This window comes from Triticum aestivum, chromosome 1B (genome assembly GCF_018294505.1).
Source record: "Triticum aestivum cultivar Chinese Spring chromosome 1B, IWGSC CS RefSeq v2.1, whole genome shotgun sequence".
In the NCBI taxonomy this organism is placed as follows: domain Eukaryota; kingdom Viridiplantae; phylum Streptophyta; class Magnoliopsida; order Poales; family Poaceae; genus Triticum; species Triticum aestivum.
The window spans coordinates 13,725,902-13,740,382 of record NC_057795.1 but is presented as its reverse complement, the minus strand read 5'-3'; the positions used below and the strand labels follow the sequence as shown (position 1 = coordinate 13,740,382).

The window sequence follows — 14,481 nt, the reverse complement described above, 5'->3', positions numbered from 1 at the left end:
AGTCCTAGTAATCAACGAATGTTTAGCAGGGAAGCAAAGTACATCGCGACGCTCCTCGACAGCACTGCAAGAACTTGGAGTAGATGGGAACATGATGGCTCAACAGCAATGCCCACTATAACTTGTTTTAGTGGAACGCGAAATTGGCTGCACATGGACAAAGCCTTGGAAGTGATCACGCAGATAAGAAGAGAGGAATTGGTGATGGGATCACCGTGCGCTGGGAACGGGGCGCTGAGGAAAGCTCATGTATTGATAATCAGTTTGCTCTCTGCAAATTAAAATCAGATCAACACCGAATCTCAATCCACACTACGAAACAAACATCATACCTATACTATTGTACTATACATACAAAAGGTCACCTGCACAATGCAGAAGCTAGATGTCGAAGTTGCAACTAATTAGAGAAAAAAGAAAGACAAGCAAATAAATAGAGAGTGGGGCAGGTGTGGTGATGATCTCGTTCTCGTCAATGCGTTGAGTGTCCCAAAAGCAGATGCACTGGCTCCTGCTTATCACAACCACCCCCTCTCCTGCCCACCGCTACTGAGAGAGAGAGAGAGAGAGAGAGAGAGAGAGAGAGAGAGAGAGAGAGAGAGAGAGAGAGAGAGAGAGAGAGACGGCTATGGCGAGGCACTTCCTGCTCAACACCGGAGCCAGGATGCCCTCGGTGGGGCTCGGCACCTGGCAGGCCGAACCTGGCATTCTCGGGGACGCCGTCTATGCCGCCGTCAAGGTCTGCACATGCCTCCTCCTGTTTTTTTTTCTCACCACTCTCTTCACCAATCACCATCTTTTATTTTTGGCAACAAGCTTCAATACTGTGTTTGTTTCCTTGTTTTTATCTTCGACAAGATCGCCAATAGTATTTCATTTCTCAATTGCTTCTGGGTCGTGCAGGCCGGTTACCGGCACATCGATTGCGCCAGAGAATACCACAATGAGAAGGAGGTAAAACCACTGTCAACTACTACTAGCTATCTGTAAAGGTTTATTTTGTTCAGTCCACTTAAAAAACAGCTTTTGGTCAGTCCTGTATGATTTCTCAATGTGTGTATGATCTGCTACCCTTGCAAAAGCAACTAGAAAAGCAAGACAGCAACATAACGTCACACTGGGAATTTCTTCTGTCCATCTCTTTCCATCATTTAACTATGCGATATGGGCTTATAATGAACCTGCCAAGGATTCAGATAAAGGGTTAATTCAGGACTATTTGAAATATCAGTGGCCTGATTGCAATGACATCCATAGCTGACAAGCAGCACTTACTCCCTTCATAAATTAAGACATGTGCTGCCTGTTGTATCGTCTTGATTCATGTTACGTAATAATTGGAGCAGTGGAAGGCTGATATCAATTATTTGCATTATCCAGATCGGTTTGGCGCTGAAAAAGCTATTTGAAGACGGGGTAGTGAAGCGTAAAGATCTGTTTATCACCTCTAAGCTATGGTAACCGAAATCTCTGGTGGTATCTTAGTAGTTCTGTCTATCGAGGCAGATCAAGTCGAGTATACAGATGCCTATTTGCTGTTTTTAATCGTTCTCATCTAACTTCTTTGGATGCCTTATGTTTTCAGGAATGACTGTCACGCTCCTGAAGATGTGCCAGAAGCACTAAATGAAAGCCTGAATGATTTACAGCTTGATTACTTGGATCTTTATCTTGTGAGCACCTCATATTTACGATTATATTTCAGTACCTGAGTTCCTCTATTCTGGCCTCTATATCATCAATATCTCGTTTTTATGCGTACTGATAGCACTACTTTTGTATGTTATCATTTAGAGAAAAGGATGTTTTTGGTCCCACGAGTTCACGAAAAGTATACATTTGGTTCCTCGGAATTTTTTAGAAGACATTGGGTCGTTCAAGTCTCAAAACCAGACATAATTCGTCCAAAACTAGAAACGAAGCGATACTAGTCTGATATGTCGATGGTTTTGACTGAAACATCAGGTTGACTGCCACCTGCTGGTTGCGCTCAGCCTCGGCTCCCATGTCGTGCACGCGCTCGTGGCCTCGTGCCCCCGAGACAACACATGACTCATGCTCGGCAAGAAGCTCGACGCACTCAGTCGCCACCGCATCACCGCCATTGCCGCGTGCCAAGGTTGGCACTGTTGACAGCATGAATTCAATAGGCACTGCATTGGATCAGGTGTGGAAGCTTCGAATCGATGAGGCCCGCTGCGCGCTTGAGCCCGAGAGCGTCGTGGCCATTGTTGACCGCGTCGACCAGATCGATGAAGCCATTGAGATGTCGTGGTGCGAGGGGATGATGCCGTCTGTAGGGGAAGAGTAGCACCAAGCAGCAGCGATGGCATGGGGACGAGATTGTTGGTGCAGGAGCAAGCCGCGGTGAGACTGACTGGGTAATGAGGGGACCCGCACAGCGGTGCCATCCAGGAGGAGGGAGGTCACGCGGTGGTGGTGGATGTGTTCGGTAGGGGAGAAGAGAGATAATGAGGAAAAAAAAGGCCCATCCGACGTGGCATGTGAGGAAAGAGAAAACCGGTGACACGTGGGTGGTTTTCCACATAAACCAGGATTAGGACGGAATAAAGCTACTTTCGAAACTTGAAGGACGAAATATCGCCTAAAAAATTTTGAGGGGCCAAATATATACTTTTGGTGAACTTAAGGGACTAAAAACATACATTTCTCTATCATTTAATTAGAAAGTTTCCTCACCAGGAATTGAATACTTGTCTGGTCTATATTATTCATAAATGTTAAATCATAATTGATGACAAAATTATGTATCCATGCTAGCCAATCGTGTGTTGTTGCCATGGTCTATAATGTGCAAACTGGGCATATGGTTTTGTGTCATTTTCTAACACATGTGCCATATTCCTTGAATTCTGTCTATTCAGTTAACCATATTACATACATATACGTTTTGCCATCATATTTGGTATGGATTAACATGGTCTTATTGATTTCCGGTGTCAAATTGTCAATTGTTTCCAGATAACATCTGTTGTTCACCTTTGGCATCTTGAATACATTGAGAAAAGATTATGTTTGTCCAGTGAGTTTTATCTCTTTTTTTGTTTGACAGTTTCTTCTGGTACCTTCAGCTTAGCATTACATGATTACGTGTTCAAACTGTTAAGTATGGCGTGTACAAATGATATGGTTAAAATCTCTGATTCTCCATGTATTTTGTAGATCCACTGCCCATTTAGTGTCAAGAAGGGAACAAACCACAGCCCTGAAAACTATGTTACACCTGACATCCCTGCTACTTGGGGGGCAATGGAAAAGTTACATGATGCTGGCAAAGCTCTCGCGATTGGTGTGAGTAACTTTTCATCAAAGAAGTTGGGTGACTTGCTTGATGTAGCTCGCGTACCTCCTGCTGTTAATCAGGTGGAATGTCATCCTTGTTGGCAGCAAACTAAGCTCCACAACTTTTGTCAGTCAACTGGCGTTCATCTTAGTGTAAGTCTGATTATCTTTTGTGTTATTTACCACTAAATAAGCTGGATTGCTTTTGCGGTACACTATTTTGTTGTTGTTCTTTCCTCACCTGTATGTTTTTTGCAGGCTTACTCACCACTAGGTTCACCTGGTACTTCTTGGATGAATGGTAATGTCCTTGAAGAGCCAATAATCATCTCAATAGCTGAGAAACTCCGCAAGACACCTGGACAAGTCGCTCTGCTCTGGAACATTCAGATGGGCCACGGTGTACTACCAAAGAGTACAAATCCAGAAAGGATAAAGCAAAACCTTGATGTTTATGATTGGACATTTCCAGCTGACATGCTTGCAAAGTTCTCAGAGATTAAGCAGGTACATATCATATATGCACCGAGTAACCTTAGCAATACTTTAATGAGGATAAAGCAATGATATTTATTGGTGATAACTAAAGATCTTTATAGGATGACAAATGAACAAATCTCTTGGATCTTTATAGGGTTAAGTAGCATTTTTTCATTTTTGTGCTTCTTGGAGCTTGAAACACCAGTGTATCATGACAGGATTCAAATAAGGGCACAACTGTTTTATTCACTCTTAAAATGGCAGTATTAGTTACCTTGGGTAGAGCTGAATTCACACTATCGATATCCGATGTTCATTTTTCTAGCTGCATAGGGCACAACCATATTGTTCAATACTCCCTCCGTATTGTTCCCTCACATATTAGCTTTTACTGATGTCAAACTTTATAAAGCTTGACCAAGTCTGTAGAAAATAATATGAACACTTACAATAACAAATCTATATGATGTGAAAATATATTCAACGAGGAATCCAATGATATTAAATTGGTGGTGTACAAGTTAATATAGTTTTCCAGAAACTTGCTGAAAGTTCATAAAACCTGACTCTAGGCAAACCTAATATGCAGAGTAAATAAACACAGAGGGAGTGTAAATATCTCCAGTTTGGCATGGATCCACCTGGGATAAGCACAAGTCATCTTGATCAGCCCCTGTTATCAATTGTTTTTCTAGAAATATATTAATAGCAGTAGGAGCGTCGATCATAATACCGTGGCGTGCAATTGCAATGTTTTACGATGTGGGTGAGTTTCTGCGTCGCAGAAACTTCTAGAACGTCATTCGACCATTCATTTATTCATTGTTAATTTTCATCCACTTTTTTCCCTTTTAACACCTTTTCACTAGGAAAAGTGAGCGCATCTGACATTTTTTATCTTGTTGTCTTCAGGCTAGGCTTCTGAGAGGCAACATGATGATTAATCCACAGAGCGTTTACAAGACCTACGAGGAGCTCTGGGACGGTGAAATTTAGGTTTCATCCTCCTAAACAAAAAAAAAGTAATAGATGTCTGTAAAGGTTTTCCAGCCATGGCTGCCAAATTCAGTTATACAGATTGCGAAAACACGAATCTCTGAAAATTCCATGTGATGTAACTGTGATTATCACCGTCTCGTGAGCAGCCACAAGACAGATCATGTATGCAATGGAGATACGAGAGAGCATTTGCAGATTAATAATTAATGAAACCGGGGAACGAAACTTTTGTAAGATGATCTCAGGGATCTCTAAAATGACGAGATTACATGATGCTTCCGTTCATAATGAGCAAGTTGTGAGTGCAGAACACATGCCTTGCCCTTGTACGTGTATATGTGTTCCACTCTACAAGAGTTCCGGAGAAGCAGAGTACAGGCTTAAAATTGTTCTTCCTGTCAGGAACTAGGAAGAAGTATTTCAGAAATTGCCCTGCGCAACGTGCAAATTTTGGTCATGGCTTTTCTGTAGGATTAGTGTGCTCACGATTTTCCATTTTGTTGGGAATACAATGCATGGTGATGAGAGGAGGATTTATGAGCTGATCCTCGTAGTATTACCAGTTTGTTCATCATAATTACTAGCCGGAAACAACCCCATGTCGCCTGGCCCACGGCCGATGGCATCCTCCGCCTCTATTGGGCAGCAGATTCAGAAGGTGTGTCAGCGCGTTGGGGCCACCGGACTCCGGCGACCGAACGTGCCATCCACTTGTGAAGTGTGCAGGAAAGGTGATGGGTTGATGGCCGAAACGCAGTAAAACAGGGATGCTCAGGGAATTTTCCTAGGGTTTTGGCCACCAACCAACAGAGGTGCGAGCTTGAGGTAGCCGGAACAGGGCGGCTAGTGTTTAACACTTTAGAAAATGAGATGCCCAAGTCTCCACAAATCACAGGCTTTATTGCAATTACTCCCTCCATTCCTGTATAATCCAATGGAAAAGCAAAACAGAAAGAATGGGAGCAGCTGAGTGTCGGAAAAGGAACAGCGACGTCGAGCGCCCTGTAGCCGTCCGATCGAAGATCCATGTCGACAAACAGGCTGGAAACGATTCAGATGCATACATGATCAGGTGATATGTGACTTATACATAACTATCAGGACACCAGCGGGCCTCGCAACTTATACATAACTACAGGTGATATGTGACTTTGAAACAAGCCATCGACCAACACGAATGTAAATATGAATGATTAACTACTCATAGATATTCTTAACAAAAAGAAAACATGCTCACAGATACTGCACACAAATGAAAACACAGACAATACTCCTAGCTTGCCTTGGATTGTTGCGTGTGATTGACCTCTGAAGCTCGATCAGATCCTCTTCACGACGGGTCGATGTGGATTCTCAGCGAGCTCGGCCCTCAGGTATGCCAATTCAGAGTCATTGTAGTAACCCTGGAGCACTACTTCGTTGAGGCTGGCGAGAGATGGTAGACCCAAAACAGAACTACTGTCGATGTATGTACCGAAACCAAACTTGAGCACCTCAAGCTTCGGGGCTGCTCCTTGTTCAAACTTGACGGACTTGAGCCATTCTTCGCGTCCCAAGCTCAGCTCCAGCACGACCAGGCTTGAGAACGTCCCCTGCTCGAAACTGAGACGGGCCTCTTCACCCTCGAGTGACTTCTTCAACAGATGCAGGAACGCCAGATTGGGTAGATTCCCAAGGACTTGCATGGCTGTATCGTGCTCTGTTATCCTGGAGCTCCGCAGCTTCAGCTTCACCAGATTCTTGAGGCCCTGGACCCATTCCGGCAATTCCACGAGGTTGCCGTACAGCTTGAGGCTCTGCAGTGTCTCTGGAAACGAGAACTTTCCCTCCAAGCACCCACATAAACCAGGCTTCCCCTCTGACCTACATTTCCGGTCAGAGTTTTAAATTTTATTATTCTGCTCTGAGACTAGTCATAGATTGCCATTTAGCTTTCTTCTGAGACAGAGTACTAGAACATAGGTTGGCCTATTTAGCTTTCTTGTACTAGTCATCTGTCTGACTTGTTGGCCTATTTAAAAAGCTCATCTCCTTTTGTTTTATCAGGTTCTCAGGCAACTAGAGCAGCAAGCTGAACAAACTTTTGGCCATTCAAAAACTCGATGATAATGACACTGTAAGAACAATTCATATGTATGGCAACATCATTCTCATCCTGGCTTGGTGTGTAAAAATATAATTGATTGTGACAAGTACCCTCTATTGCATTATGTTTTTTGTTGTGAAAGATCATGTTGCTATGAAGATATTATTGGTTCCAAGTAAAGCTGTTATGAGAGATTATGTTGCTGTGATGTCATTGATATTGTTGTGATGAGATATTGATTCCAAGTCAAGCAAGATTATGTTGTTGATGTGAAGAACTGTTTTCACATTTTTTATTAGGTGTCATTTACAATTTTATAGCAAGTGTGTCTAGCCATATAGCTATTTAAACTGTAAAGATTGAATTTTTAACTATTTTACACCATTTTAACTCAATATGGCAATCCCTCCCTACCAAACAGTGTTTTATATGGAGGGGATTGTGGCTGAAAGGGGATTTGAGTTTTCAAGGGGATCTGAGGGGACTGGGTGGAAGAGGGGGATACACCAAATCCCCTTAAATCCCCTCCTTCCCAAACCTCCCAAATCTGCTCCTACCAAACAAAGCATGGAGGATTTATGAGCTGATCCTAATGGTATTACCAGTTTGTTCATCATAATTACTAGGCGGAAACAACCCCATTTCGCACGTCCGACGGCGCCCTCCGCCTCTATTGGGTGGCAGATTCGGAAGGTGTGAACACTCAAGTGTTCAGTGGAACATGATGAAACGCAGTAAAACTGGGGACGCTTTCTGGAATTTTCTTTGGGTTTTGGACACCAACCAACAGAGGTGCCGGAACACGGCGGCTAGCGTTTAGGCCTTTACAAAACGAGATGCCCAAGTCTCCACAAGTCACATGCTTTATAGCCATTACAATCCAATGGAAAAGCAAACAGAAAGAAAGGGAGCAGGTGAGAGTGTCGGAAAAGGAACAGCGACGTGGAGCGGCCAGCAGCCGTCCAAACGAACATCCATGTCCATAACGAGCTCATGCTGGCACGATGCGGCAGGAGAGGTCTTGAGGTGTTGGATGAAGAAGGATGGACGGCTGAATCTAAATTACTGACAAAGCTGTACGCTGCCTGTTAACTGAATATATAAGATCAGGTGTCGAATTCTTCAGACCGGCGCCTGATCTATTAAACTGAATATAAGATGAGGTGTCCATTTCTTCAGACCGGTGCCTGACCTTTTAAACTGAGTATAAGATCAGGTGTCGATTTCTTCATACCGGTGCTTGAAACAGCGCCTCTCCGGCCTTGCTCGCGTCAATTTCATGATGTTTCTCCATGGCGCGAGGGATGAAGATGTGGAGGCTGCGGAGGGTGCGGTCAAGAGCATGGCCGATGCGCGCCCCGACGGTCTCACATTTAAAATTCACAGATTTGAAGGTCTCATGAATGCTGCACGACTGTAGGCAATGCTGAACTCTTACCTCTTGTTTCTTTTTCAGCATTGATAGCAGGGCGTATATCAAAAGTTAGGATGGCCATACAGACTGGATTTTGATCCTCTTTCAATACTGCAATAGTTAGTGACAGCAGGCTGATGGCGTTGTTCTATGCTTTGTGCTGAATCACCTAAATTTGGCTCCAGTATTACCATGGACATGGAACTGCAGTCAGTGTTGCTCAAAATTTGTTTCTGATTCAGCATGCATCCATGCATGCTGCAGCCAGAATCCTCCGCTGAGAGCACACATATTTAGCAGGAGAGAATAAATCAAGACACAGTGAGTGGGAGACCCACATATATACGAGAAGAAAAGATTACGCCAAACACAAGTTGGCTGCCATTGCCATGCCAGATGAACAATAACAAGTATAGCAAACAGGCTGGAAACGATGCAGATGCAGACATGAACAAGCTGTACATAATTACAGGATATATGTGACTCTGAACTGAAACAATCATCAACAGTACTCCTAATTAACTTGCCTTGGATTGCTGGGCGTGATTGACTTCTGAAGCTCGATCAGACCGTCTTCAGTACAGGTCGGTTTGGGTTCTTGGCGAGCTCGGCCCTCAGGTGTGCCATGTGATAAAAGACACATTCTAGCACAACTTCCTTGAGGCTGGCGAGAGATGGTAGACCCAAAACGGAACTTCGAAGGACGTGAGAAGCACTCCTGTCAAACTTGAGCACCTCAAGCTTCGGGGTTGTTCCTTGTTCAAACTTGACAGACCTGAGGCTTGATCCAAGTCCCATGCTCAGCTCCAGCACCACCAGGCTCCCCAACATCCCCTGCTGGAAATTGAGATGGACCTCTTCACCCTCGAGTGACTTCTTCAACAGATGCAGGAATGCCAGATTTGTTAGGTACCCAAGGACTTGTATGGCATCATCGTGCTCTAGTATCATGGAACTCCGCACCTTCAGCTTCACCAGATTCTTGAGCCCCTGGATCCATTCCGGCAGTTTGACCAGGTTGCCATACAACTTGAGGCTCTGCAGTGTCTCTGGAAACGAGAACTTTCCCTCCAAGCACTCACATAAACCTGGCTTCCCCTCTGACCGGATTAACAATGACTCCAGGTGGCTCAAAACAACAATTGCTGAACATAACTCTTTGCCATTTCCCTTGTTGACGCCAGTCACTCCCAACTTGCGCAGCTGGGCGAGTCCTTTTATGTCCAGTAGAACATCCTTTCCTCGTCGCCCAATGTTCACAACACCCAGTGTGCGCAGGGCTTTAAGCTTCCTCATCCTTCTAGGCACTAGAACACCATACAAGTCCAGGCACATTGCAAAAGCAGGGAGTATAGAACAGCACATCATAGTGCATCTATCATGGATTTTCAAGTCATCACGATATTTAGATAATAAATAAGAAAACAGCAAGCACTGAGGCAAGAGGCATAGCCTGTTCCTCATTTTTTCTGGAATTGCTTTTAACAGTTCTTCCTCATATGAGACATCCTCATCATACGAGTTTCTACCAACACGAAGATATTGTAGCTTCCGAAGCTTGATGATGGTGTTTGGCAGCATAAATATGTGTGTATCTCTGATGTCTAGTGTCTCAAGTTTTCTCAGGTCACCCACCGAATCTGGAAGGTCAAAAATATTCTCGCATCCTTTAAGAGAAATGTATGTTAGGTGAAGAAGCCTCCCGATATGCTTAAGGTGATGATCAGAAAGACCTGTGGTGTCTTCGAGGTCCAGCACTCGCAGAAGACTCACCTTATCACAAATGAAAAATGACTTCCACTCACCAAAAACTGTTACTGATCTTACACGGGACATGTCCACTATGCTCTCAAACTCAGTCTTATCTCCTTCCCAATTGCCGTTTATAGCAAGGTGTCGTGCTATGCCCTGGGTGTTTACGCTGCAGCCTTGCTCTAGTGTAAAAACAAGATTTTCTTCCATTGACTTTGACATGCCGATTTCACGCATGAGGTCATGGACTTGGCATGAATTAAATCCTTTTGCACTATGAATTGATTGTTGATATGGTAGGATCATACTCCTTCTTATAAGCTCCATGAAGTAGACCCCTATTTCCTCTGCAGACCTGCCGTGCACCGCCCTTGAGTAACCCTCTGCACTCCACCGACGTGCCAAGCGCCCTCGTCCAATCCTGTAGTCTTCGGGAAAGATGGGCAAATACAGGAAACAAGACTTGAGATGATAAGGTAAGCCATCATAGCTTCTCATAAGGATAGTTCTTATGGTCCCAAGCTCTGGATTCATCTCCAACTCGACACTGATATACTCATTCAATTTCCTCCATTCTACAGCAGTTTTTGGTTGGTTTGCCAGAAAGCCCCCAATGGTGACTATTGCAAGAGGAAGTCCCTTGCATTTCTTTAGGATCAGGTTTGCCTGTTCAACTAACTCGGGATACTGCTCATTCAAATTCGTAGTCCTATCAAATACCTGAAATTGATACAAGTTAAGATCATAAGTATTTGCATCAATTTTAATCAGTTATATGTGTTATAACCCGACCACATGACGTTAAAATCTACAAGATATATATGCATTTTTAAAATCCAAGCAAATGAAGCACATGACCATACACTGTTTGTACCTTTTCAATGAAGAGGTCACGTGCGCTGTTCTGTCCCAGACTTTTGAGCTCGTATATTTTCTCATATTCAGAATTCTTGGAACAGTGCTTAGCAATATCCTTTATCCTTGTGGTGACTATGATTCGGCTGGATGTTTCTGTTGGAGGAAGATATGGTATTATGGCGTCCCATTCTGTGGTGGCTAATAGATCATCAAGGACAATCAAGTATTTCTTCATTTCTAATTGTTTGACCAAATCTTCCACATCCTTGCATTCCAACTGCTTAGCTAAGTTTTTTAGGAGCTCTTGAGGATTGAAAGGACGCATAATTGTGACACAAGCACGCTTCTCAAAATTGCCAATGAGTTCTTGGCATTGGTAGACATCTTTGATTATTGTGGTTTTTCCAACACCGCCCATTCCCCATAGGCAGATCACCTCACATCGCCGGCTATCTTCATTTGCAATTAGCTTGAGAATATCTGATTTTTCATTCTCTCGCCCGATGAGCTGAGATTCCTTAAAAGCTACTAGCATCGTCTCTGTGCGATTGAGCATCTTCTTACTGGTAGAGTTGTCACTGCTGTTGGTGTCCACATTTGAGCTAGACCCCGCCTCCATTAAATCCATTCCAACTTGCGAACCCTAGACACAAGCAAGCGATGATTAGGTGGGAAAATACACAGGAGGTCTTGGATGCTCCACAACCCTATATGAATTTCAAATGTAAAAATGCCCAAAAATTAAAAAAATTCTGAAATTTGGGGATGTCAAACCTGGGTTCTCAATCTACTCCCGTGTGAAATTTCATGAAAAATATACCAGGAGATATATCCATGGCTAAGTAAATATTGTCCGAACAAAAATCCATCCATTTTTGTCTTTATTGCACGACTACGTTTCCTGGTTTTTTTTCACAAAATTTCACATGGGAGTAGATCGGGAACCCAGGTTTGATATCCCAAAATCCCAGATTTTTTTTCAAATTTCTCGGTATTTATTTGTATTTAATGTTCGTATAGGGGTGTGGAGCACCCGGATGCTACAAATCCGCTTCCTGATTAGCTGCTGCTTTCTTTCATTTCCTAGGATGATAGCTGGTCGCGTGTTCAACCTTGAAAGTGGTCTATACTTTTTTTCCCATTCTTTAGCTTTAAGCAAACATTTTACAACTATAAAATCTTCTCTAAAGTGCAGCTCAGACCGTAATTCAAGGGATCGTATTGGTCTGAAAGTCTTAATTCAGTATATATAAATAGAAGTTTTGCTACTGCTCAGTCCATGTCCACCTTAGCCGCAGGATTAGCCTGATCCTTGTTCAAGATTTCTGCGTGGATATTTTTGGTTACACCTCTCTATAAATTATCATTTTTTATTTTGTCCTAGTTGCACAGTTTTTTTGATAATTTTTGAACACAATTCCCTTTTTTCTTATTTCATTATTCTGTATTTTTATTCTATTTGTATAGGCAACAGACTAGTATCCCATGGCTAATCCCTCGACGGAGATTTTATAACATGCTGGTTGACTATGATGTCGACATGCCCTAAAAAAATAGATACAAATTGTGAGAGAAAATTGTTTGAGGTGGGAGAAATTTTCAAAGCTAGATTTTTTATCGGCATGTTGTTGCATCAAACAGATGTTCGTTTCGAATGGGAGTTCATGGTTGACTATGGTCCTGCTGATACAGGTTGCCAAGACATGCCACGTTTCTTTGGTTAAAATTGCACATTTCAATTATTATCCAAGAAGATAAAATTCCTAGATATTTCTAGTGAGAGAATTAAGGATCCAATTTGAATTGAATCATGTGGGATGGTTATTATTCCATAACTTTCCTAACAAAAACTCTGCGCAAATCAGCCAAGAAGATTAACCAAAAAACAATTAAAGGAGCAATAGTTAGATTATTTAAGAATCTTCATATTACCTTCTTGTAGAAAACATGAAGAGTATGGTCAGCAAACAATTGCTTATGCTCTGGTGCTCCATTCTCTGCCCCTATGCATAAGCTTGCAACTCCAATTTGCTGTGTGGAAACCAAGAGCAGACTTCCTTCTTATTGTCTGGGAAGCATGTTTTAATCTGATCCCACTCTCCAATGCTGTGTACATCATTCAGCACAATCAAGTAACTCCTTTCATTCAGATATTTCTTGACCTCATGAGCAAAATCACCTTCATCAATCGTCCCCATGATCTTCAGAACTTGGGCTCCAAGAGCTGCTTTTTCTTCTATCCCCACCTCTTGAAGAAAATTAACGTAGAACTGCTCAAGCACGCCTTTCAAGAACTCAGTTGAATTGAAGGGTCGCATCAACCCAGCAACCCAGGCTCGGCATTTGAACTTCTTATGTACCTCTGGATCTTCATAAGCCCTTCTGATGATGGATGTCTCTCGGAGATCACCAATACATTTCCCCCACACGGAGATCACCCTAAGGTCAATCTCCATCTTGTACATCAAGCGAATGAGATCAAATTTTGCTCTGTCCCGCTGCCGCCTTGCTTCGTCGATGCCAGACATAGCTGTACTAGCAACTGCAAACTGTCCATCGGTGGTTGGAGGCCGGGAGCCAGGGCCCTTGATGAGGTTGTAGCGCATGTTCCTCTGGCTAACATCCTCAACAGTGGCTCTGAGCTCCTTCATCTGCTTTGCCACACGGCGCCGATCGAGAAGTGTGCGATGAATGCGCCACCAAGATTGCTTCTCCAGGCGCACAGCAAACTCCTGGAGGGAGTCCTCGACGTCGTAAGCGACATCGCGGACTTGCTTCACCCATACCTTAACCACCATGTTGCTGTCTCCCTCGTCATGGGCAGACATCAGGAAAGCTTGCATCATCTCCAGCTCATTGGTGATGAAGAGTTGATCACGGCAGACTCCAAGCTGCAGAGCCACCTCCTCCGCCAGCGCTGATTTGGCGTAGCTAAGAGCTCCATTGAGCACAGACTTGCCAAGGCTCAGCGCAGTGGCCTCCATTAGCTGGTGGTTGGTTCGTGTGGATAGAGGCAGTTGTGGCAAGCTTGGGCGATGTAGATGCAGATGCAAAAGCTGGTGGACTAAACGGAGGAGCTTGCTTGGCTACAAGAGCATGTCCGCAAGGTGATTTTGCCTCAATACAAGGAAGGGGACCAAGACTCAACAAGGCTGCGCTCCTAATAATTAAGTTCAGTTTAGCAGAGATTGGTCAAGCTACTCTGCTTGCTGCTGGATGCTGGGCATCTTCCATTAGGATGAGCACAAAACATGGAGTAGATGGGATCGTGATGCCTCAACAGCAATGCAAAATATAACTATTGGGAAGATGGATGCTCAAGCAGGGCAAAACTATGTAGTTTGGACGGCAGACGAGATAGTTTATAGAAAAATAGAGACAAATTTCCATAGTGAGAGGGACGCCTCAACTAAACAGGGAAGAGCCATGGAGGCATTTCCTCACATCAGCACGTCACAACTTTGTTTGTAAGTCATAAATGTTAACGTGTATCTTCTCGGTACAACATCGTTTTCCTTGGAGGTTAAACTATTGTTACTCAACCATCAATCAAAAAAAAATGAAGGCGGGTCTGCAAGTTGGTACCTCC

The 14,481-nt window shown here is 43.5% G+C and overlaps 1 protein-coding gene and 1 pseudogene across 1 annotated transcript; one reads left to right on the top strand and one right to left on the bottom strand.

Annotated features, from left to right (window-relative positions):
• The first annotated feature begins 539 nt into the window (after positions 1–539).
• LOC123084525 (aldo-keto reductase family 4 member C10) lies at positions 540–5,070 on the top strand. The gene is made up of 7 exons (XM_044506081.1): positions 540–739; positions 904–954; positions 1,381–1,457; positions 1,586–1,673; positions 3,184–3,456; positions 3,562–3,810; positions 4,696–5,070. The coding sequence occupies exons 1-7, from the start codon at positions 629–631 to the stop codon at positions 4,777–4,779; spliced, it is 933 nt and encodes a 310-aa protein (XP_044362016.1). The 5' UTR covers positions 540–628; the 3' UTR covers positions 4,780–5,070.
• A 2,255-nt stretch (positions 5,071–7,325) lies between these two features.
• On the bottom strand, positions 7,326–14,158 carry LOC123084514 (disease resistance protein Pik-2-like; annotated as a pseudogene).
• Between the last annotated feature and the right edge of the window lie 323 nt (positions 14,159–14,481).

Bases quoted from the DNA above. Each gene is read 5' to 3' on its own strand.
- LOC123084525 (XM_044506081.1), top strand. From the start codon at position 629: ATGGCGAGGCACTTCCTGCTCAACACCGGAGCCAGGATGCCCTCGGTG. The intron at 1,458-1,585 runs GTAACCGAAATC...TTATGTTTTCAG, and splicing joins TTTATCACCTCTAAGCTATG to GAATGACTGTCACGCTCCTG. The intron at 1,674-3,183 runs GTGAGCACCTCA...TGTATTTTGTAG, and splicing joins ATTACTTGGATCTTTATCTT to ATCCACTGCCCATTTAGTGT.